Here is a 22,580-nt window from a genome sequence, read left to right as displayed (position 1 = left end):
TGCCCGACTCTACTGAGCGTGAGTAGGGGCAGAGGGCCGACAGGATCGACAGGCCGGCAGAATGAGAAAAAGCGCGAGGCAAAGAAGAATCAGACTCACATGGACAGACCAGATAGAACCACCACGTTTGATTATGCCCGATGGCACAGATTTCGCCAGAACGATTTCAGCGACATGTTCGAATTTTCCTAGGACCGGACAATGTAAAGACGGGAACCCAGCCTAGTTCTAAATTAACAGACAGAAAGAGAAAAATTATGGCCAATCACTGTTCTATGTTTGTCTTTGAATCTTGTGTATCATGCTTTTTACTGTCCCGCGCACCCCCCGTTTGAGTTTGTGTGTACGTAATGTATGAATCTGCGTCATCCCTCTACACGTGCTTCCATGTTACATAAACTCTGTTAACAGAAATTTAGCTTGAAGCAACCTGGAAAGAAAGGAATGGGAAACGAAATCAGTAAGCCACTGATGAACATGAGCTTTTATTTTAACATAACAAGCAAAGAAAAACACAATAACGCTAGAAAAACAAGAACGGTAAACTGTAGAACATGAAAGCCAACAGAACACCACCCCCCACATTCTGGAACCTTCCAAAGCAGGGCAGGGCTACGGCTACGCCCAACCGGCGGCAACCCATATAAGGCGGGCCCTGCTGCCAACACTTGGTCAGGAAATCTTAACGTATGGGGGAGCCGGAGGAGAGGCAGGGGCCAGCGGAGTCCGGCCACAGCGGCCCTGGATAGTTGCAGGTAGTCCCGCCACCTGCCTCCCCGGCCCAGCCACAACGGCCCTGGATAGTTGCAGGCAGTCCCGCCACATGTCCTCCCGGTCCGGCCACCAATGGCCAGGGACCGGGGCCAACTGAGTCCGGCTGCAGCCGATAACCTAAGGAAGCCCGGTCCAGAGAAGAACGAGACACCTCTTTCTTTTCCCCTCCGTAACAGCCACAGCAGCTCTGGGGCGGCGGGATGTCCTGCACGTACCTCCACAACAATTTGTCCAAGTTGGGCTGGGAGGGAGAGGCGACGCGGACGGGCCTCTCCCACCTCCACGGATAGGAGGTCTCCCAGCCCCCGGCCCAACACCGAGCACCCCCAGCCAGGTGATGGTGCGCCAATACTTGCGCAGCACCGAACGTGCAATGGTACCCATATTTTCGGAGCACCGAATATGCAATGACTGCACCGATACTAGCGCAGCACCGAATGTGCGCCACAGGTGGCCATACTTCCACTCTTGCAGACTCGACGAGAGGGGACCGCTGCAGGGCCTCAAAATGGCGTCTGGGTCCGCTGGAAGGCGGGCCTCGGCCACTAGAGTAACTTTGAACGGCAATGTAACTCGGTCGCTCGCCCACCGGAGCACGAGCCCCCACCTCCGACAACATCTCCACAGCCTTGAAGATTCTGCAAAGGTCCCCGGAGGAACCCTCGGCCACTGCAGGCCTCCGGTAAGGGACAACTGCCTTGATCGCCAACGAAACAAACATGACATTGCCACTCCTTCTGTTAGCATGAATTCTAGAACTGCCGAAAAGGACTCTGGTCCAACTGCCGATTGTAGGAAACATTTTCCCTGATGCTACTTCCGGACTAACCCGGCCCCGCCCAAAATGGCGCCGGTATCGATAGGAACTTACGAACACCTCGTGGTGTCCCTTTGTACTATACAAACTTAATGTTCTGAGACATATATGACCCTTTTTGTACACTTGACAAGAAGAAAGGAGAGCTCACTCGGGGAACATGTAAACGGGTCCCGTTAAAAATGATGATTATAAATGTACGATGTTTTTTATATAAATATAGCCGATGTATAACCTCGCTTATGATGCACGCACACGGTATGCATATAGGAAAATCTGATTGCAACTAGTCTGAACTATGCTTCTAAATTATGAAATAAACGCCCCCGAGCCCCCGGCCAACTGATAGACGTTCTAAGCTTGCTACAAATGAATTGCTAAAACTTTCTAACGTTCTTATTGCTGCAAGACGACACCCCACTGTACGCACCCTCATAAGTCCACGTGCTATGATTTTGCAAAAATAAAGGTCTTCGAAATGATGAACGGGTATTGCATGCTTTATTTGAAAATATGGGATGGGCGGGAGAGTTCTTTTCTGTGCACCCTACTATGCTCCCTCTTTAAGGTTATTAATAAGATGGCTGCCCAGCCCTGGAGGGCGGATCGGGTCTACGACACGACACTCTGCCTTCAAGGTACGCGACTGACTCATGAACTCCCGCATGGAGGAAGACCTCGACTTCCAAGGATGGGTAAAAAGAACGGTATAAATGAGGGAATGTAAAAGAAAGGGTAAAATAAAACGATGTAAATGTTATAAAGTACAACGACTCAAAGGTATTAGGGAACAGAGCTGACCCTAGAACTGAAGAACCCTAGAACGTCACAGCGTTGAAGGAGATTTTAAGGACCCCGATAGTGAGATACATCTGCTAACTAGACACCTCGCACTAGGCACCTCTGGTTCCCTTTTCACGTTTCCCCGCACACGACCTATAAGGACACACTGCCCCCCCCCCCCCCGACTCCAGAAACCATATCCCCGGGGACTCTACCCCGATGAGGAAAAACGAGTATGAGGTCAGTAAAGGACTCTCGAATCCATGTATTTTATATGCGCGAATGTTGTCCCCCTCCCTTCCCCTCTTTTTCCTCCCTCTACAGGTTACATCAGGGGCCGCAACCGAGGTATGACGAGGATCTGAAGCCTTGCCCCGTCTAATACGCGAAGCGGACCAACGCTGCAAGATGGCACATAAGCACGCCTGCAAACTACTCATTGTAGCACACCCCCGTAAAACTAGTATGATCTGATGAAAAATGATCACCCTTAAACCAGGCTGCGCGAATGAACCCATGTCACGTATGATTCAAAACTATGAGAGAATGTGTGTGTGTGACTGAAGCGTTGACTCAACTGGTCGAAGGACCAAGAGTGCAAGAAAGTGCGACACAACGGTACCTCCTCTTTTTTTCCTCTTTTCCTCAAAGCATGCCCCCTCTACCCTGTCTAATGCTCGTCCGCCTCAAACTGCATGCTTTCAAGATTCTAACGCAGACCCATAACTGTCCTTTGCTGTGTAATGCACTAAATAGCCTCTCGAATACACTGCTACCCTCCTGTCGCACGTGTACTATTTAGCCTGCTGTTGCACTCTCTCTCTCTCTCTCTCTCTCTCTCTCTCTCTCTTTCACACTCCCACTCTTCCAAACGATTAGCTCCGAAATTGGCAGACTACCACCCCTAGCACACCACCCAATTGGCTTCAAATACCGCCAGTATTTGCTCAAACTTGTCATTAATGCAATCGCCCTAACGCTGTGTCACTACCTCTCCTTTCCGAAAACTATTTTGAATTGGCCATAAGGGAAAGGACGGGTAAGACGACTGAGGTTCCCTAATCTGACCCGTAATAAGGGAACTACGTCAGCGGCTCCCCTGATGGAATAGAGTGCCCCAGATAGCGCGACCTTCCCCGTTCCGAATTGTCACGATACCCAAACCATAAAAGTAACTGAAACCCCCCATCTTCCCAGGACGCGCCCAGTATTGCGTTCAGTTGCCCCCGATAAGAGTTTTTGACTATCCCCCACCACCGTTTTCTATGTCCCTAGGTGTTTTCCCATAAGATCCCTGTCTTTTCTAATTTTGTAATTAGGCCGTGAGAGGCCGCATAGGAACCAGAATGATGTTTTACAAAGTCAAAGATTAGACCGAAGCAAAGATAACCATTACAATGAACATTGTCGAAAAGCGAAAATGTTTAGGTAAAAGGCAGGAGGCAGTGATAATAGAAAAAAATGTTTTGCCTATGTTCGTCCCACATCGAGATGCCTGTTAGTACTGTGCTGATAGCTCACGACACCCTTTTTAAATATAGACCCCTAGAGAACGGTATCGCATTGTCAGGCTTGTATTCAGATGAACTGTCATGATTATATTAAACAATCGTGAAGAAAAGTCATAGTAAAACCGGCAGGTGCACCATCGATCATTTATATGTCAGTTGTGAACCCTAACATAACGGACGTCTCTATTCTCATTTACTTGGGGCTGGGAGAGAAATAGACTTATGTGGTTACTTTCCTCTACCAATTCTCTAAAAGACTGTCTTTTTCGAACTCCTGCAAGGGTACGGCTGCCGGAGGAAAAGAAGGACCGGATGTGGGAGCACGTGGCCTGACTACGGACTATGGAACGTCTGCGACATGGGCCAAGGCGAGACCACGACAGAACAGAGCTACAGGGCGAGGCACTATCTACAACAAAAGGAGAGGAAAGGGCTAACTTGATGCCCCCGCTCCATGTTCGAATGTGTGCCGAAAGGTCCCCGCTCTCTAGACGCGGTCATGAGCCCACTCGCCTGAATCTCTCGTTTCCCTAATTTGTTCCCGATCTGGCCTTGCTCCATCCCCCCCCTTTTTTCCTCCAACCTACCCTATGGACTATTTGAGCACTCTTCTTCCTCCTGAACTTATTGACTATTGATCCCAAAGGACGCAGGGCGAAAAGGACCTTTTTTTGACCAGAAACGCGAGGAAAAGGTCGTGCTCTGCAACACGGAACTCAGAATAGAGCTGGACTCGTAGCTCCACCGCCGGTACTCCACAGTGCCAACAGAAGACGAAAGATTGCCGACAACTTACTAAACTTCGAACATTCCTTCACTATCATTTCTGCTACGTCTCGTTTCTTTCCCAGCCCGCATTGTATTAATCATGTAACAATCCATCAGTTCACCTTATGAAATGTACGCACTTCGAATCATTTTTGTATTGCATTACTATGACTTTCCTGCTACACAAGTTTATCAAAGTTTATCAATAGGTCCGCCTCCTAAAACTAGAGATCTTAAATGTAATGTTTACTACTCCTTCACCTAGGGTTCCTACTGCTTTTCCTTATGCCTAGCAGAGTAGAACTGAGTAGAAAATGAATCAGCAAGATGTCTTGAATATGTTAAAGGGAGGACTGTGGAAAATTAGCACGGTTTGGTGAACATTATCTGCGCCATCTTGCCTCTTCCCCCGATGCCACACTTTTCGTGCGCACCCGCCATTTTTTAAATGCCCTGATCAGAACAAGCCCTTTTTATGCCACTGGCCCCCGACATGGCCCTTCGCCCTCACCAAGCCTGCACGCTGACCAACCCCCTGCTTGCACCTGCCTTGAATCATAAACCCCTCTCCAGCGCTGCTCTGCCTCAGACCCCCATCCTGTTCCCAGCGCAACACCTCCCTTCTTCCCTTTCCTGGTCCCCGGCCCTTTGATGCAAATCCTTTTTCCCCGTGTGCCCGTTTGTCTTCTTCGTTCCCAGGCCGACACCCAGCTCTGCCGATACTATCCCTTACCCCTCCCCGTGCAATAGAAAGCTTCCCTCATCAAAGGACCCCCGAGTTGATCAAAGCCCCCACCCCATGAGATCCGATCGAACCCCGCATTCCATGAATTGGCGGAATATCCAGCTGCGCAATAGTCATCACCTGCTGTGACCAGGGTGGGGACTTCTACTGTAAATATGTGTGGGAACTGGCCCGAAGGGGGATTCCGGGAATGTCTTTTCCGTACATCAAAGCATTGTCATGAGTATGTAAACTGTAATAAAACCGCTAAAGACTGAATATAAGGGCCAGGCCCCAGAAATAAGTTAGAGCACCTCAGAACGATACCTGCTGTCTGTTTTGCTGTGTTCTCCTCCAGAGAGAATAAAACTCGTTTCCTGCTTTCCAGCCTCCAGCGCCTGCCTCTTCATTAATTAATAATTCGTGGGTCACAGAGGCAATACCGCCGGGCAAATCTCGATTGTCCCCGACTCAAAACAGGTTTTTACATCCCTTGATAATTCACCTGGTATAGACCTGTTTTTAAATGTATTAAGACTGTGCTCTTTAACACTGCCCTTCATTTACACAAAGGCGCAGAAGTTAAATGTCATATGTGGGCTGCACCATTCACATCTTTGACTGAAGTGCATTGACCCACAGAACACGATTGTGGTCCGGCTGCCTGCTATTCAAAACCTCTGCAGTGAAACATAGCATAGAAAGTGCTTAGCAATGGAGAGAACCTACTTTTATGCATATGATAAGTACCAAGTCACCTTGTTCGCCCACAGGGAAAGTGGAACATACTAAATATTAAGCAAAAGTAGATAACCACAGAGAACGTGAACTCTTGTGCCAGAGACTGTCACTGTGTCTGTACGCCAAACTCATTTTTCCTTGAGCAGGCCAGATTGTGAATAAAGATCAATTTTCACAATTGATCCTGTGAAAATGCTCGATATTTCATTTTAATTCAATTTCACGTTTAACCAAACATGTAGTTCATTAATGAAAGCAATGGAAAAGAGACTTTTAAAAACTTTACTTTGTGCCACACTCCAGTAACTGGAACGACGTTGTTAACAACTGTCCTTCTGGAGGGCAACAGGCAGTGCTTAATTTGAGCCAGTGGTTTCCGGTGCTCAGCACCTGCACTTAGTTGGCAGCTCCGGCACTTATGACAGTCTGTCACATGGTCGGCTGTTAGTCTGATTTACAGACAGCACAGCAGTTGTTTACTAACTTAATACAAGTAAAAAATGCCTATTACCTGCCGCGCTTGCTAATCTTACAACTTTATGGACTGGAATAGTCTGAACTGTCACACTTGTAGTAGCTGGTTTGTTACTGCCATTGGTTGCGCCAGCAGGGTCAATGGGTGATGAAGGCTGCAGTGGCCTCCGGATGAGGGCCCTGGCACTTAATGTTTTTCAAATTAAGCACTGGCAACAGGCCTATCTTTGGGAGCAGGAAGGCTGCCTTGGTGCCAAGAGAGACCACTTGGAAGGGGATGCAAACAGATTGCTGCACAGAGGAGAGCCAAAATAAGGTTAGCAGGAACTAAAAATGTTAACTTTCAAAGCTTTGTTTGACATCTGTGGGTTAGCCGTATAAACATCGATGTGTAAACGGCAACTTTTCAAGCTATGCTAGCCCTGTAACAGCGGTTGCGATTGTTTTCTGTATAAAAAATAAATGATAATAAAATAAATATTATAAAATAAGACATTCATCTCTGCCCGCTACAGAAGAGAACCCCAGTTCCTTAGAGGGAGAGGAGATGCCCCCTACCTACAACAGGGATGTATCCAAATTGGAACACCAGGCTCCTACAGGAGGAAGACTAGGAGCATCTTAAATGATGGATTTGGGGATGGATTGCAGTAAACATAGAAAGCTGCAAAAGAAAGCGGAGTTGTAGCTGGAACACGGCCATGAGTCTCTCTCTCTCAGTCACAGGTTAGTGCACAGGATAAGAGTGGCACCTCACTGCAACTCCCTCAGAATGTTTCTGCAACAAGAAAACACCCGAAAGAAGAACAGCCTTACTGACTCCTGAGGAAAGCAGCCTGAAGGACTCCTGTTGGCACCCAGGGACTGGGCCTACTCTCCAGGTCACTAACCACAATAGAGGGGAAGAGGGTCAACCGTATCTACAACTCTACCACCCCGAACCCCCTAAGTCACATTATACACACAAGAAGGGGTGGAGAGACTCAAATACACATATAACACCACAAAACTGAAAAAATACAACTGTTTTGGAAAACTCACACACCGAAGTGTATGACATGCTTCATCATTGGGTCTGCTTACAAAACGCCCTGGTGTAGCCACACTCAGGACGGAGCATAAGGGAGGGGGTAAACCTAAAAACCAAAAGACACAATACAAAAACAAACACAACATATATCTAGTGATTGATCAGTGAGTGTCACCCTGTGACTAGGACTAGTGATGCGACAAAGTGCAGTTAATAGGGAAGTGGTTTCAAACTGGTTTGAGGATACCAATTGCACCTTTATTAGTGGGTTCCACAGCCAGGATTAAAAGAAAAATAGGATGGTTAGTGTTTAGAAGAGAAGATTTAAGTTCTCAAAACACCCCTCCTGGTACTGCTGGTGCCAACTTTCCAGGTGTCATCTGGCTGGCCTCCTGTTGGCATACAGAGACAACATTTAGAAGGGCTTCGTGATTGGAGTAAAATTCAGTGGACAACACAGAGAGACCTGGTACCTGGAAGCATTGAGGACCGGATGGCTGTAGTGTAAAGGAGGAGCGGCTCCCAACATCAAGACGTTATTGCACCTTAGCTCGTAATTTGACCTGCAGTGGACCGAATATGGTGCTAAGATTACCCGAAAGATGGTACCCACTTGGCAGTCAAGACTAACAGATCTGTCCCACTCTTAGCTGCATAATAAAATGCTTAAGCATGACCTTGTGGTGAAGGTACACGGCCTCTTGCTTCCAACAGGATTCTTCTATAGACATTTTAGATTACAGAGAAGTATCCTGTAGTCGTGTGTGATTGAAAACAAACTTTGAACTAATCCCTGATGAATTTACTTTGAACTCTGGGTAATAATTATCTGCTATCTCTAGCCTGGGATTGTATGTTCCGCCATGAGTTCCTGTAAAGAAACAGGGTGGATTCTTAAGAGGACATTGTACATATTTATATTAAAGTCTTTGGTGTACAAGGTATTAGATTTCCAGTTTGTGTATATATTTCTAAGAGTATCGATTTACATGATGTTAATGGCATTCTTTATTTTTGCAGTTTTACTGAAGTTAAGTGGAAACTATATTCATCTTCCACAAAGGATGCATAGTAACACAGCTTAATGTAGTTAATCTAAACATAGGGAGAGGTGTGAGTCTACAGGTATTATGCAAGATATCTATGCGTCCTTGTGTTTAGTGTACAGGATATCCCAGTTACCTATAGAAGCATAGGGAGCTGGTTATACAGAGATATTGGTATAGTGTATCTATTCACATTTACTGGTATGCTTAGTATTCCAATAACAAGTTACTTAAGCCATCTCTTTATCTTGTAGAGATATGTAAACATCCTTTACCACAGAGGTGAAGAGGCACAGTATGGAGTCCTGGGCCTCTGTTTTCTCTTATTCCACCACTGGTCCTCGTTCTAAGCACAAGTTGTGATTGGTGGGGGATGGGGAGAGACTTCAAAGAACATTGCTTGCGTTGAGTTGAGCACAAGAATAGTGCAACCTGATGCTGTCTTTGTGTCCTAAGTTTAAGATTGTTTTGAAAAATTGTTTTTTTAATGTTATTGAGTGATTTTCAATTTTGGGTTATTCAGCCCTGCTTAAACTTAGCACGTATTTCTCTTGGAAACAACCTGCCGCGTGTGCTATTGCTGGCTGGGTCATCTAAGCAAAGATTCTCTTAGAACTGTGTTGGGATCTGAGCAAAGTACTTTAGTAGTTTGTTGGCGGTGTTCCTTTCCAAATCAAGAATCCTCTTCGACAGATCTGAAGCACCCATTGAAGGCTTACCATTGGATCCCTCCACCAGTAAAACATTGTGTGCCTGACACAACAAGCATCTGTGGTCAGTGTGGCACTTCCAGTTTGGGTTCCAGATGCATTCACAGTCTTGTCACATAATCCAGTGGGCTCACAGAATATGTTTCCCATCGAGGCTCAGATTAAACAGTTCAAGGAACGACAAGGACAAGGCAATCCGGCTACCCAGCCATGCACAAGTTTGTCTCAGAGGGATAGTGTGAGCTCTTGGAGGTAACCACAGCCAGTGCAGACACCCATCCCCTGGAAAACCCACCTGCAAACTAAGCTGGGAGACCCAGGTCAGGAACAAATAATGGCAGACGAGCCTTAGAGTGGTTCGTTTTTTTGCCAGAGGGTTGCATTGGTGGAGTAGGGGGTGATGCTTCCTGCACGGACACGGCATCTTAGGCCGATCATCATCATGATTTTCTAGGTTAGGTCATTAACTAGGGTTGGAGATTAAATAATATGACTTCTAGATGCTAGTGCTGGTACTTGAGAGTGCAGGACCCATGCAACTGTATTGTTCTTCACTAGCAAGATGGGGGCAACAGTTGAGAACTGGGGATTTACCTTTACATGTGTAGGTACTCCAGTAAACCCTAAAAAGAGGTCCCCATACGGCTATGTGAACTAACCAGCCCAAGGGTTACACAAAATGTATACGGCTGTGTGAACTAACCAGCCCAAGGTTTACAAAAACGTAGAGTCTCTTCCTAAGGGAAACGATGGAGCAAGTTGGCGGCAAGTCAGTTGCTTCATGATCTATCAGACATGAGCCAAGAGGAGTAGAACAAACAGGCTCTCTGGATTCATTCAACTGGGTGGGCTGAGCAGCTCACAGTCCATCTCTGCTCCTGGGCAGTGCTTCGCAATGCAGTGCAGCAGGCCAACCCAGCACCAGATATTTGTATCTTGGTCGCACGTCTGTCAGAGATTCAGCCATGCTTTGTGCAGCGCAAATCTTCGCCACACCACAATCTGTAGGGATTCCCATAGTCATAAGGCTCGATCCGGTTCTTTGTTAATAATGAACCTAGAGGTCCTGTTCAGGCACATTCTGAAGAGCTCGGAGTTTCCCTTGAAGTGAATGGTAAGATTGCTCAGCGAGGTAGGGTGAAATGGAACCCTTAACCCTCTCACCCGACGGGGCATGCCAAACAGGCGGGAGGATCTCCAGACGGCCCAATTGGATGTAGCCAGATTCATTGCAGAGCTTCCTGTTTTCTCTAGTCTTTTCCCTGGTCCTGCCCATATCTGGATGCCCCGCATGTTGCGGGGCTTCTGACAAGCTTCTCGTCACTCCAACATCTGGTTACCAACCTATCCATCTCTGCAACCTTACATTGTTGTTGTCATCCCTGTACAACCTTTCTCCAGCTCATCTATCATTGAGGGGTGTCAGGACGTGGGACCCCGCTTAGACCATCAGAAGACCTCCTCCTTCCGAAGCACTCCAACTGTGGTCGGCTAACCCTAGATGAATAGCTTGGTGGGCAATCCTGTGGGGATTTGTGCCATGTGTGTGTCTCGATGACTGTGTACTGACTGATGTCCTAACCTAACACTACCTCCCTGGTGGTCTGTTAGGGCTGGGCATAGTTTGCGAAGTAGTGCTTCGTGAAGCTACGTGAAGTGCACTTCGCGAGCTACGCGTAACACTACACGAACTGCGTAGTAGTAGGTTCGCACTGTGCAAGATGCCTTTTTCAATGATTGCACAGTGCGGACAAGCATCCTGCACTGTGCAATCATTGAAAACGGCATCTTGCACAGTGAGAGCTGTAGTTTTCTGCCGCTCAAGGAGATTTTTCCTCGAGCGGCAGCTTTCTCAACGTGGACTGGTAGTTTCTCATCGCGAGCGGTCGCGAGCATACGTGACCACTCTCAATGAGAAAACAGACCTCCCTGCATTGAGAATCTCGCAGGAGGTTTATTTTACACGCTCGTGATCGGCAACTTGTTGTTGCTGATCGCGAACGAGGAAGAAGTCTCGCCAGGATGTCATTTTGCTTGCTCGCGGTCACCCACTTGACGTTGAGGACCGCGAGCAAGCAAAAAAGGACTGCTATGCATGTTCGCACTGTGCTACGTGCAGCTCGCGTAGTGTGAAGTTGCACAAACTACGCGAGCGTAGCTAAGTGCTTTGCCCAGGCCTAGTTTGCATTCAGCAACATTGGATTCCCTCCGAAGGTTGGTGATTAAAGATGCAGGTGGTTTATCTAACTTGCGTATGGTGTTTGTTGTAGCCTTTTACCATCTATGGTATTGTTGTGTTTTGGCAGGTTTATACCCGTCCTGATGCATCAGGTGCCTCATCAGATTCCTAGCTCATCCTCAGAATTCATAAGGGTTCAAAGCCCTGTAGTGAAGCACAGAACCATCACCAAGGTGAGAAACACGGAACAAACTCCACTGCAGGCACTGATTATATGCACCACTCACTCCTAACATAGCATGACGTGTATTTGTAAAGCGCACATTCACCCAGAAGGGTATCTGGGGGCTGAATAACAGATGGTTGATACCCAACTCCATGGTACTCGTATCGACCTCAGAAGGATGAAAAGCTGAGTGGACCCCCATCCCCTAGAATTGAACCTTTGCCCATGGGGCTGAACAGACCCCTACAGTGGATGCATTAGTCCAATGAGCCACCAGACTCTGCCTACCCCGGCATCAGGCAGCCCCTCTCCTCCTGGGGAGTCAGCTCCAGTAAGCAAAGCGATCTGAGTCCTTTGTCACTCACCTTCTCCCCAACAAAATCTCAAAACAGCTTTCTCTCCCTAACTATACTCCAGTCCTCCTACAGACTGGGGTGGTGTAGTGCTCCCACTTAAAATGTGCTCGCCCTTTAGCTGTTGTTGGACCCGGCCCCATGGCGTGGTCCTACCCCTCCCCGCATGGCGGGCCCAGGATGACATCGGCCCTCCATCGGGCCACGGGCACCCCCTTGGCCCGACCCTACACGAACTACCGGCGAGAGCAACCCCCCTGACACCACGGCTCTCCTCCCCTGGAACATGGCAGACCCTGCACGCCCCCAACCCTGCCGGTCCGGCTACCGCTCCGGACCACCCCTACAGGCCCGACTCCATCTTGGGCCCATCACGTCCCGAGCACGTGGCCTCGGCCCCGGCCTCGGCCCCAGCGAAGCCCCGACATCGAGGCACCAAGATCCCCCCCGGGTGACAGAGTGGCCCCTCAACGGATCCAAGAGGAGGGGAGTTTCGATGGCCCTCCAGCCGTCCCCGCACGCCTGGTATCGATCGCCCTCCGGCCTCCCTGGGCGCTGGCTCCACCCCCCTGCTGGGTGTCTAGACCCCATCATCCCGGCCCCTCTGACCCCCCCAGGCGAGAGGGTCCGGACATCAAAGGACTCCAGTACTATATCTGGGCCAGCCCTGGAGTAGGACGGCAGTTGTATCCTGGAGTTGAGAGCCCTGCTGACGCTGTCACGGCTGACCCCGAGACGAACTCAATTCCCTGAAACCTGCAACCATCTCTGGAGCCTGCTGGCGCTGCCGCGGTCCATCTTCGCTGAACCATCTTTGGAGCCTGCTGGCGCTGCCGCGGTCCATATTCGTGGAACCATCTTTGGAGCCTGCTGGCGCTGCCGCGGTCCATATTCGTGGAACCATCTTTGGAGCCTGCTGGCGCTGCCGCGATCCATATTTGCTGAACCATCTTTGGAGCCTGCTGGCGTCGCCGCGGCCCCTATTCGCTGAACCATCTTTGGAGCCTGCTGGCGCTGCCGCGGTCCATCCTCGCCGTAACCACCTCGAGGCCTGCTGGCGCTGCCGCGGCCCGACCTCTCGGAACCCCCCGGCTCGAGGATTGAGAGCTGTGCGCAGGGTATCCCTTCATTCCTCAGTACTAAGACTGTCCCGCTACCCTGTCCCTTAATTACGAGACTTTACAGATCCCCCGATCTGCCTGTACATATCGCTGAAGACAAGCAACCTTTTATTCTTGATAAAAGCCTAAGAACTTATCCTCTGGTGTGGTGTCCATTTGTAGTGGTGTGATTACTCTGCTGTATGAACCTAGGAGAGGACCCTCCCCCAGGAGGCCTCTCGCTAACGCTCGGCTACTTCTCGACGGAGGGGTGGACCTAGGGGTGGTCAGTCAGACATCTTCTGCCTCCCCCGGGATCGCCCTTCTAACATTGGTGGCAGGCGGTGCGATCAGAGCTAACGCAATTCGTACAGAGAGTGAGTCAACCGCTACCGAGAAAAAAACACACCGCGAGCATGACTACTCAAGAAACAAGACCGACTGCAGAATTCCCGAAAGAGAAAATGGAAGAGTACAGTCATAAGGAGTTGAAACAATTCTGCAAAGATCTAGGCATCGCTACCACTGGCCTAAGCACCAAGGAAGACTTTAAATCGGCCCTACAAGCATGGGTGGAAGCCGGAGACACGCCACCCCAGAATGAAGATAACCCGGGCCCGAACGGACGCCCGGAGACCAACACGACCCCAGCGGGGTAAAGACCCGCAAACCTAGACACGGGCCTCTCCCACGAAGACGCCCGAGAACGAGAGAGGAACCGGCTGCACGAACTAGAACTAGCCCGACTCCGGCTAGACGGAGAACTACAGCTGGCAGAGAGAAAAATAGCCCTCGAGCAACTACGGCTAGAAGGAGACCTGGAGGAGAAACGAAGACAAAGAGAACTCGAAGAAAAGAAACTCACGTACGAGCATGAGCGTGGCTTAAAGGAACTAGAGATCAAGGCCAAAACGAGCGAGGCCAGCGCCTCCGGGGGCAAGACCTCGCCCCCTCCTGTGGACACGAAGGTGCACATACCCAAGGATGTCCTCAAGGAGTACTATAAGAATGACGACATCCAACAGTGGTTCAAAGCCTATGAAGTAGCCATGACCGCCCATCGAGTACCCCTCAAGGACTGGGGCGCCGGCCTGTGGGAGAAGTTAGTCAACGAAGGGAGGGACGCTCTGCTAGAGCTTCCCGATGCCGAGATGACCTCGTACGAACACATGAAAACCGCCCTCCTCACTCACTACGGACTCACCCCCGAAATGTACCGGCAGCGATTCCGAGACTGTAAAAAAATCCCCGGTACCACCTGGGTGGAATACTTGAACTTTTATAGCAGAGCCTTCGAGGGGTGGATCAAAGGCAGTCAGGTCACCACCTTCCAGCAGTTGGTCGACCTCATCATATGGGAACAACTTTCCAACAACTGCTTCATCGAACTCCAGCAGCATCTCCTCGACAGCAAACTGACAGAGCCACGAAAACTCGCTGTCGAGGCTGATGGATGGGCGAGCACCCGAGTCCCCCGGAGCCAGATGGGAGACTACGGCCGGGGATCCCCGGGGAACTACGGACCCCGAGGCGGCGGAGGAGGTCAGAGCAGGGGCCGAGACGCCCCCACGGGGTCCTCCCCTACCTCCACGTCGCCATCCCTAGGCCGAAGGGGGGCCCCTCGAGCATGACCGGGGCCCCGTCCGAACGTTACTTGCCACAGATGCCAGCGGCTGGGTCACTATGCTAATGACCCCCTCTGCCCGATGAACCAGCGACCCGGCACCACCGGCCCTCCAAACCGCCAGATCATGGCCGCCGCCCTGGGTGAAGAAGGAGGCGAGGAAGAGGACGAAGTCCCCGAACAGACCGAGTGGGAGGCCGCCGCTATGTCCTTGGTGTGCCTGGGCGAAAGAGACATGGTCCCCCGAGCCCCGATCCCAGACAACACGCAGAAGTACCGCCAGTGGGTCACCATTAATGGACACCGGGCCGAAGCCCTCAGTGACGGCGGTCCGCTGCCATTTAGTGACCCCTGAACAAATCCTGCCCAACATCCTGAGCCCAGTACGGTCGGCGGACAACTCCGAGAGCTTGTGCCAGATGGCACGCATTCCCTTCGAGTGGGGAGGGGCGTCGGGCATGCGGAAAGTAACTGTCCGGGACGATGCCCCCGTGGACTGCCTCCTCGGGAACGACCTGGAAAGTTCCCCCTGGGCCCATGTCGAGCGGAGAGAGCATCTGGGGATGCTAGGCCTTCCCGAGTGGGTCTGTGCAACCACTCGTTCCATGACCGCCCGGGCCTCCACCCCGAACGAAGGCATCCCGCTTGAAGAACCGGAGTGGCCCGCACCTCCGCCGCCCACCGTCTCCGAGGACGCCAACCCTGAACCCGGGCCCCAGGGGCCCAACCCTGAAGCCCTCACCGAGCTCGGCCACCTTCCAGAACTAGCTCAATGGCGCCAAGAAGGTGGCCCCACCCACGAACAGTTCCGGCAGGAACAGAAAACGTGTCCCTCCCTCGAGGGAATCCGACAACAAGCCGCCATGCAAGCCGCCGGAGACCCCTCGGGGTCCCACTGGGTCTATTGGGAGCACGACCTCCTTTATAGCGAACAGAAGATTGCCGAACTGGGAGCCAGCCGGGTGCTGGTCGTCCCCTCCCGATTCAGAGACTTTCTCTTGAACCTGGCACATGATGTGCCCCTCGCCGGGCACCTAGGGCAGGACAAGACCTACAGCCGCCTGGTGACCCATTTTTACTGGCCGAAAATGCGCAACGAAGTGAACCATCACTGCCGAACCTGCCCGACGTGTCAAGCCAGCGGGAAGAGCGGGGGGAAAGTCAAAGCCCCGCTCCAGCCTTTTCCCGTGGTAACAACCCCCTTCGAGCGAGTGGGGATCGACATCGTGGGGCCCCTGGACCCCCGCACCTCTCAGAGGCACCGATTCATCCTCGTCCTGGTGGACCATGCCACCCGCTATCCGGAGGCCATCCCCCTCCGCACCATCACGGCCCCCGTGGTGGGTCGAGCGCTAATGAGGATCTTCTCCAGAGTCGGTTTCCCCCGAGAGGTCGTGAGTGATCGGGGCACCAACTTTATATCTAAATATATGCGGTCCCTGTGGCAACCGTGCGGGGTCACATAAGTTCACCACCCCGTATCACCCTCAAAGAAATGGACTGGTAGAATGGTTTAACCGAACATTGAAAGGGATGATCAAGGGCCTAGAAGAGCCGCTACGACGCAGATGGGATGTCCTGCTGCCCTGCCTCCTGTTCGCCTATCAAGAAGTGCCCCAGAAATCCCTGGGGTTCAGCCCCTTCGAACTGTTGTACGGGCATCCCGTCCGAGGTCCCCTCAGCCTCGTCAAAGAAGCCTGGGAGACGGCTGTCTAAGATGCGCCCCCGGACGTCTACCGGTACCTCCTGACCCTCCGCAACCAGACTCGGAAGTTCCGGGAACTTGCCGAGGCCAACCTTGAGGCCAGCCAGGAGGAAATGAAGCGCTGGTATGACCAGAACGCCTCGTCCATCGAGTTCGAGCCGGGCCAGCAGGTCTGGGTCATGTCCCCGGTCGAACCGTGCACCCTCCAGGACAAATGGACGGGGCCCATCAAAGTGGTGGAGCGCAAGAGCCCCGTCACTTACTTGGTGGACATGGAGTCCCCCCGGAATCCCCTACGGGTTCTACACGCCAACAGGCTCAAGCCTCACTTTGCCCGCACCGAACTGAGCCTACTGCTAGCTACAGATGACGGAGCTGAAGACGACTCAGAGCCTCTGCCAGATCTCTTGAGCTCCACCGAGAGGGACGGCTCCGTCGAAGGGGTCACGCTCTCCTCTACCCTGACCCCCGAACAGCGCCACGACTGCCGGAAGCTGCTGGGGCAATTTGCAGACCTATTCTCCCTCACTCCCGGAGTCACCCGGTGGTGTGTCCACGATGTAGACACTGGGCTTTTCGAGTTCCCGACCGAGTTCGGGCCTGCATTCAGTCCGAAGTTGCCAAGATGCTAGCTCTGGGGGTAGTTGAACCCTCCAACAGCCCCTGGGCCAGTCCTGTTGTCCTGGTCCCTAAAGCCGCCGCCCCCGGCACACCCCAGGAGCTCCGGTTCTGTGTCGACTACCGGGGGCTGAATGCCGTCACCAGGACCAACGCCCATCCCATCCCCCGGGCGGATGAACTGATCGATCGCCTGGGGGCCGCCAAGTATCTCAGCACCTTCGACCTCACGGCTGGATATTGGCAGATCGGCCTCACCCCAGGTGCCCGAGAGCGATCTGCCTTCTCGACCCCTGATGGCCACTACCATTTCAAAGTGATGCCCTTCGGCATTAAAAACGCCCCGGCCACCTTCCAGAGACTCGTGAATAGAGTGCTGGCGGGGCTAGAAGAGTTCAGTGCCGCATATCTGGACGATATTGCGATATACAGCCTCCACTGGGACGAGCACCTGGCACACCTCTGGGAGGTCCTGGCGGCCCTCCGACGGGCCGGACTGACAATAAAAGCCAGCAAGTGCCAGATCGGCCAAGGGTCCGTGACCTATCTGGGGCACCAAGTAGGGAGCGGCCAGGTGGCTCCCCTCCAGCCAAAGATTGACGCCATCCGGGCCTGGGAGCCGCCGGTCACCCAGACCGCAGTCCGAGCCTTCCTGGGGCTCACAGGATATTATCGGCGCTTCATAAAGGACTATGGGAGCATTGTGGGGCCCCTCACAGAACGGACCTCCAAAAAGCTACCACAGAAGGTACACTGGACCCCAGAGTGCCAAGCAGCCTTTGAAACCCTAAAGACTGCCATGTGCACCGCCCCTGTGCTCCAAGCCCCCGACTACAGCCGAGAGTTTGTGGTCCAAACAGACGCCTCAGAGCACGGCATTGGGGCGGTCCTATCACAAGTAAACCCTGAGGGAATCGACCTTCCCGTGGCCTTCATCAGTTGGCGCCTGCTGGCTAGGGAACAACGGTGGAGCACCATTGAGAGAGAAGCCTTCGCCGTCGTGTGGGCCTTAAAGAAACTCCGGCCCTACCTCTTCGGCACCCACTTCCGGGTACAGACCGACCACCGGCCCCTGCGGTGGCTGATGCAGATGCGGGGCAAGAACCCGAAGCTACTGCGATGGTCCATCTCCCTCCAAGGGATGGACTTCACTGTGGAGCATCGCCCTGGCAACGACCACGCCAATGCTGATGGCCTGTCCCGGTTCTTCCGCCTCGGCGAGGAGAACCCCCAAGAAGATGGGTGACTCTCCCCTGCCTTCAGCTGGGGGGGAACGCGTGTTGGACCCGGCCCCATGGCGTGGTCCTACCCCTCCCCGCATGGCAGCCCAGGACGACATCGGCCCTCCATCGGGCCACGGGCACCCCCTTGGCCCGACCCTACACGAACTACCGGCGAGAGCAACCCCCCTGACACACCACGGCTCTCCTCTCCTGGAACATGGCGGACCCTGCACGCCCCCAACGCTGCCGGTCCGGCTACCGCTCCGGACCACCCCTACAGGCCCGACTCCATCTTGGGCCCATCACGTTACGAGCACGAGGCCTCGCCCGACTCCATCTTGAGCCCATCACGTCCCGAGCACGTGGCCTCGGCCCCGGCCAAGGCCCCAGCGAAGCCCCGACATCGAGGCACCAAGATCCCCCCGGGTGACAGAGTGGCCACTCAACGAATCCAAGAGGAGGGGAGTTTCGATGGCCCTCCAGCCGTCCCCGGACGCCTGGTATCGATCGCCCTCCGGCCTCCCTGGGCGCTGGCTCCACCCCCCTGCTGGGTGTCTAGACCCCATCATCCCGGCCCCTCTGACCCCCCCAGGCGAGAGGGTCCGGACATCAAAGGACTCCAGTCCTATATCTGGGCCAGCCCCGGAGTAGGACGGCAGTTGTATCCTGGAGTCGAGAGCCCTGCTGACGCTGTCGCGGCTGACCCAGAGACGAACTCAATTCCCTGAAACCTGCAACCATCTCTGGAGCCTGCTGGCGCTGCCGCGGTCCATCTTCGCTGAACCATCTTTGGAGCCTGCTGGCGCTGCCGCGGTCCATATTCGCGGAACCATCTTTGGAGCCTGCTGGCGCTGCCGCAGTGCATATTCGCTGAACCATCTTTGGAGCCTGCTGGCGTCGCCGCGGCCCCTATTCGCTAAACCATCTTTGGAGCCTGCTGGCGCTGCCGCCGTCCATCCTCGCCGTAACCACCTCGAGGCCTGCTGGCGCTGCCGCGGCCCGACCTCTCGGAACCCCCCGGCTCGAGGATTGAGAGCTGTGCGCAGGGTATCCCTTCCTTCCTCAGTACTAAGACTGTCCCGCTACCCTGTCCCTTAATTACGAGACTTTACAGATCCCCCGATCTGCCTGTGCATATCGCTGCAGACAAACAACCTTTTATTCTTGATAAAAGCCTAAGAACTTATCCTCTGGTGTGGTGTCCATTTGTAGTGGTGTGATTACTCTGCTGTACGAACCTAGGAGAGGACCCTCCCCCAGGAGGCCTCTCGCTAACGCTCGGCTACTTCTCGACGGAGGGGTGGACCTAGGGGTGGTCAGTCAGACATCTTCTGCCTCCCCCGGGATCGCCCTTCTAACAGCTGTCCAGTGACATTCTCTGCTTACCACGAGATAGAACAGGGGTCAAAACTTGTTGTATATGACATGAGCGATAAGCAATAAAGGGGACATCTGCACTCCAGGTAGATGAATCACTTAATAAACCCTTGCAACTGACATCAGCTCTGTTCTGCAGATCATGGGTTCAAATCTACATAAAGCTAACCCAGCCTCCCATCCTTCTGAGGACGGTAAACTGTTCTTTAAATTGACCATTAGGAAGTCCTGCTAGGAAATAGCAAAGTGTGGAATGAATGGATATATTACAAATAATATTTTTTTTTAAATTACAACAAAAAAAAAAGACCACACACACAAACACCACACCATAGTAAGAAAGTGATGTGTCAGTCTTGATGGCCCTATATCTTTAATACTCGCAATAAAGTCGTCCACTCGGTCAGATGAATATCACATTTAAATTCGAGAATTTCCCATATATACTAGCACTGCATCCTTTTGCACAGCTTCTGTTCATATGCAAGAGGCAGGGCCATGGTTGACCCCCTCCCCCATCCCATGTACTTCTTTTGCAACTGTGAATGCACGCACACAAGACCAGAAGGCTGTAAAATAGAGCAATATCCTGCTTCTGTAATAGATTCGTAAAGTATTACGTAAACATCATGCGCTCACAAAATAAATGGAAACAGGATACAATATTATATGACCACGACTCACTTACATAGGACCACTGCCTGATCCCCATAATGTCTTCCAGAAATTGAAATATATATATTATTTTAAACAAAAGCAGCAGCACTCTTTAAGGGACACGGGCTGCTTAAAAAAAAAAAAAAAAAAGAGGAGGTTTAACATTTAGGAATGCAAATGCAGGGTGGAGGAGGTCTGCTGTCCATTGCCGGCCTCTCTTCCTGCATTTGTAGCCAATCACAGAGTCATAAACTACGACCTGCCTTATTAATATTCATCAGGTTGCTTGTTTTGTGACCTCCTTCAAGCCTATTACCACAAATATTGCATCACAATTTGCATTCCCATTTGGTGTGCAAGTTGCACATCCCTGGTTTGATAATAGGACTAGTACGTCAACCCCCATATGGTGTTGTATTTAGAACACGTGTCTAGAGTTACACAGCGCAGGCTGCACCAACCAGAGTGAAACATTGAAGGCTACTACTGAGGTAAGTGTTAACACGCACTACATTTACCATGATGCACTGGGGCAAACGGAGAGCTGGGATGTGAGGCTGGGTGCTCCCACCCTCCTTCTGTTTACCTACCACTGTGGCTCTTAAACTGTCCTCGTGGAAAGCGCCCCAATACCGTCGGGTCAAGTTCGCGCTATATACATCTGGAAAAAGAAGGGGGCCCTTTGGGGAGGTGTGGACGCCCTGCTACTCGCAGGAAGCGATGACCTACCACCTCCGCTGAATCCATTCCACCGCTTCCTGAGGGTAGTATGGCGCCCACCCCTCCCCCCAAGGGCCTGATTACAGCTGCCGTTACCGGCTCATTTAAAGCACTGGTGCCCGTCCCTCTTCCACGTCGACACTACTCGGCGTAGGATACATGTCGAGGTACTGCTCTGCCAGGACCTTACGTTTTGGTGAACTTGTAAGAATTGTTTTCCCTTTACGTCTGCGGCTTCGTGATGGAGAATTCAGGTGTGATGACCCATGTCGAACACTGAAAAACAAGAGTAGTCTGGGGGGATGGTAAACTTACTGGGCTAGTCCTGTCGGAGGGCCCACTCTACCACGCCACCAGCGGTATGTCGGATAGAAAAATTAACTGTACCAAACAATTCATGGCTGTTATAATATTGCAATCGTAAAAGGGGGCGTTGTCTGGTCTCCCTCTAACCATAAATCCTAGACGTATTTAATCCTATTTTTAAACCATTGACATGCTTACGTCAGTTTTCGGGTGTTCAAATAAAAACCAAGCGAACAAGTACGCGGCCGTGTCCATTTCTTTACGCTCTGCTGGTCTACACTTTTTAACAAGAATTAATTAACAAAAACGAATACATGTTTTATAGCCACTCACCTCGGCCAAGGGCTAGAATTGCCACAAAGTACAAGAACCTCATCGTCCTGTGGTCCATAAAAGCCGTTCTGTGCGCCCAGAAACGAGTTTCCAGCGCCTTTAAGAGAGGCCTGGCTGGGACTTGTCCTTCGTCTATGCAGTGCACAAATAAGGAGTAGGGGCCAGCCAAAGACCGAGAACACTCTCTTTTATACCTCCCCGAGTGCCGCGACCTTCATGTGCCCTCTGCCCTCCTTCCCCCTAACCAAACCCCCACTCCTTACACTTGTTGCTTCACCTCCACTCACTTCTTCCCGTGACGTAATTGCCTCTGTTGTGACACCCGGGTAGCGGACACGCAGAAGATTCTTAGAGCAAGTGCTATAAGCGTCGAAAGTAGGGAACCATGTTTGAGTCCTGGCGTCGTGATTCTGGGCAGGTGTATGAATTCGGTGCTTAATTTGAGGTGGGGGAGGTGGTGCCGCCACTTATATTTGGGTACCGGCACTTATTTTGTCACATGATCAGACATTTATCCAGTGCTAGAAAGGGAAAATGTACTCAGATCGGTATGAGGGAGGAAGTGAAAGACAACAAACCCCCAGCAAAAAGAAAAGTCAGGGGCCTGCAAAAGTGAGATAAAGGGAAGTCTGCTGGAGTGCTTAATTTGTAAAAAGTTAAGTGTCAGGGCCCTTCTCCGTTGGCCACTACAGCCTATTGCCCCTGCCAGCGCTGCCAATAACAGTACCAACATACCACCTAGCCATCGCACTCCTACAAGAGTTACAATTCAAACTATTTC

General features: G+C 51.8%; 1 protein-coding gene across 3 annotated transcripts in view; it reads right to left on the bottom strand.

The window, feature by feature from the left end:
- LOC144752026 (uncharacterized) overlaps positions 1–22,224 on the bottom strand; it is a 149,723-nt gene extending 127,499 nt beyond the window's left edge. For 2 of the 3 annotated variants that reach the window (XM_078639982.1, XM_078639983.1), the window contains exon 1: positions 21,800–21,965. In XM_078639982.1, the coding sequence (XP_078496108.1) occupies positions 21,800–21,857 (58 nt within the window). In that variant the 5' untranslated portion in view covers positions 21,858–21,965. Of the gene's footprint in view, positions 1–21,799; positions 21,966–22,086 lie in introns of those variants that run through there. The other variant, XM_078639984.1, reaches the window with a different exon arrangement.
- Between the last annotated feature and the right edge of the window lie 356 nt (positions 22,225–22,580).

The sequence above is a fragment of the Lissotriton helveticus genome, chromosome 4_2 (genome assembly GCF_964261635.1).
Source record: "Lissotriton helveticus chromosome 4_2, aLisHel1.1, whole genome shotgun sequence".
NCBI classification, from domain to species: domain Eukaryota; kingdom Metazoa; phylum Chordata; class Amphibia; order Caudata; family Salamandridae; genus Lissotriton; species Lissotriton helveticus.
Note: the sequence above shows the minus strand (reverse complement) of the source record. Positions and strands in the feature narration are given on the sequence as shown.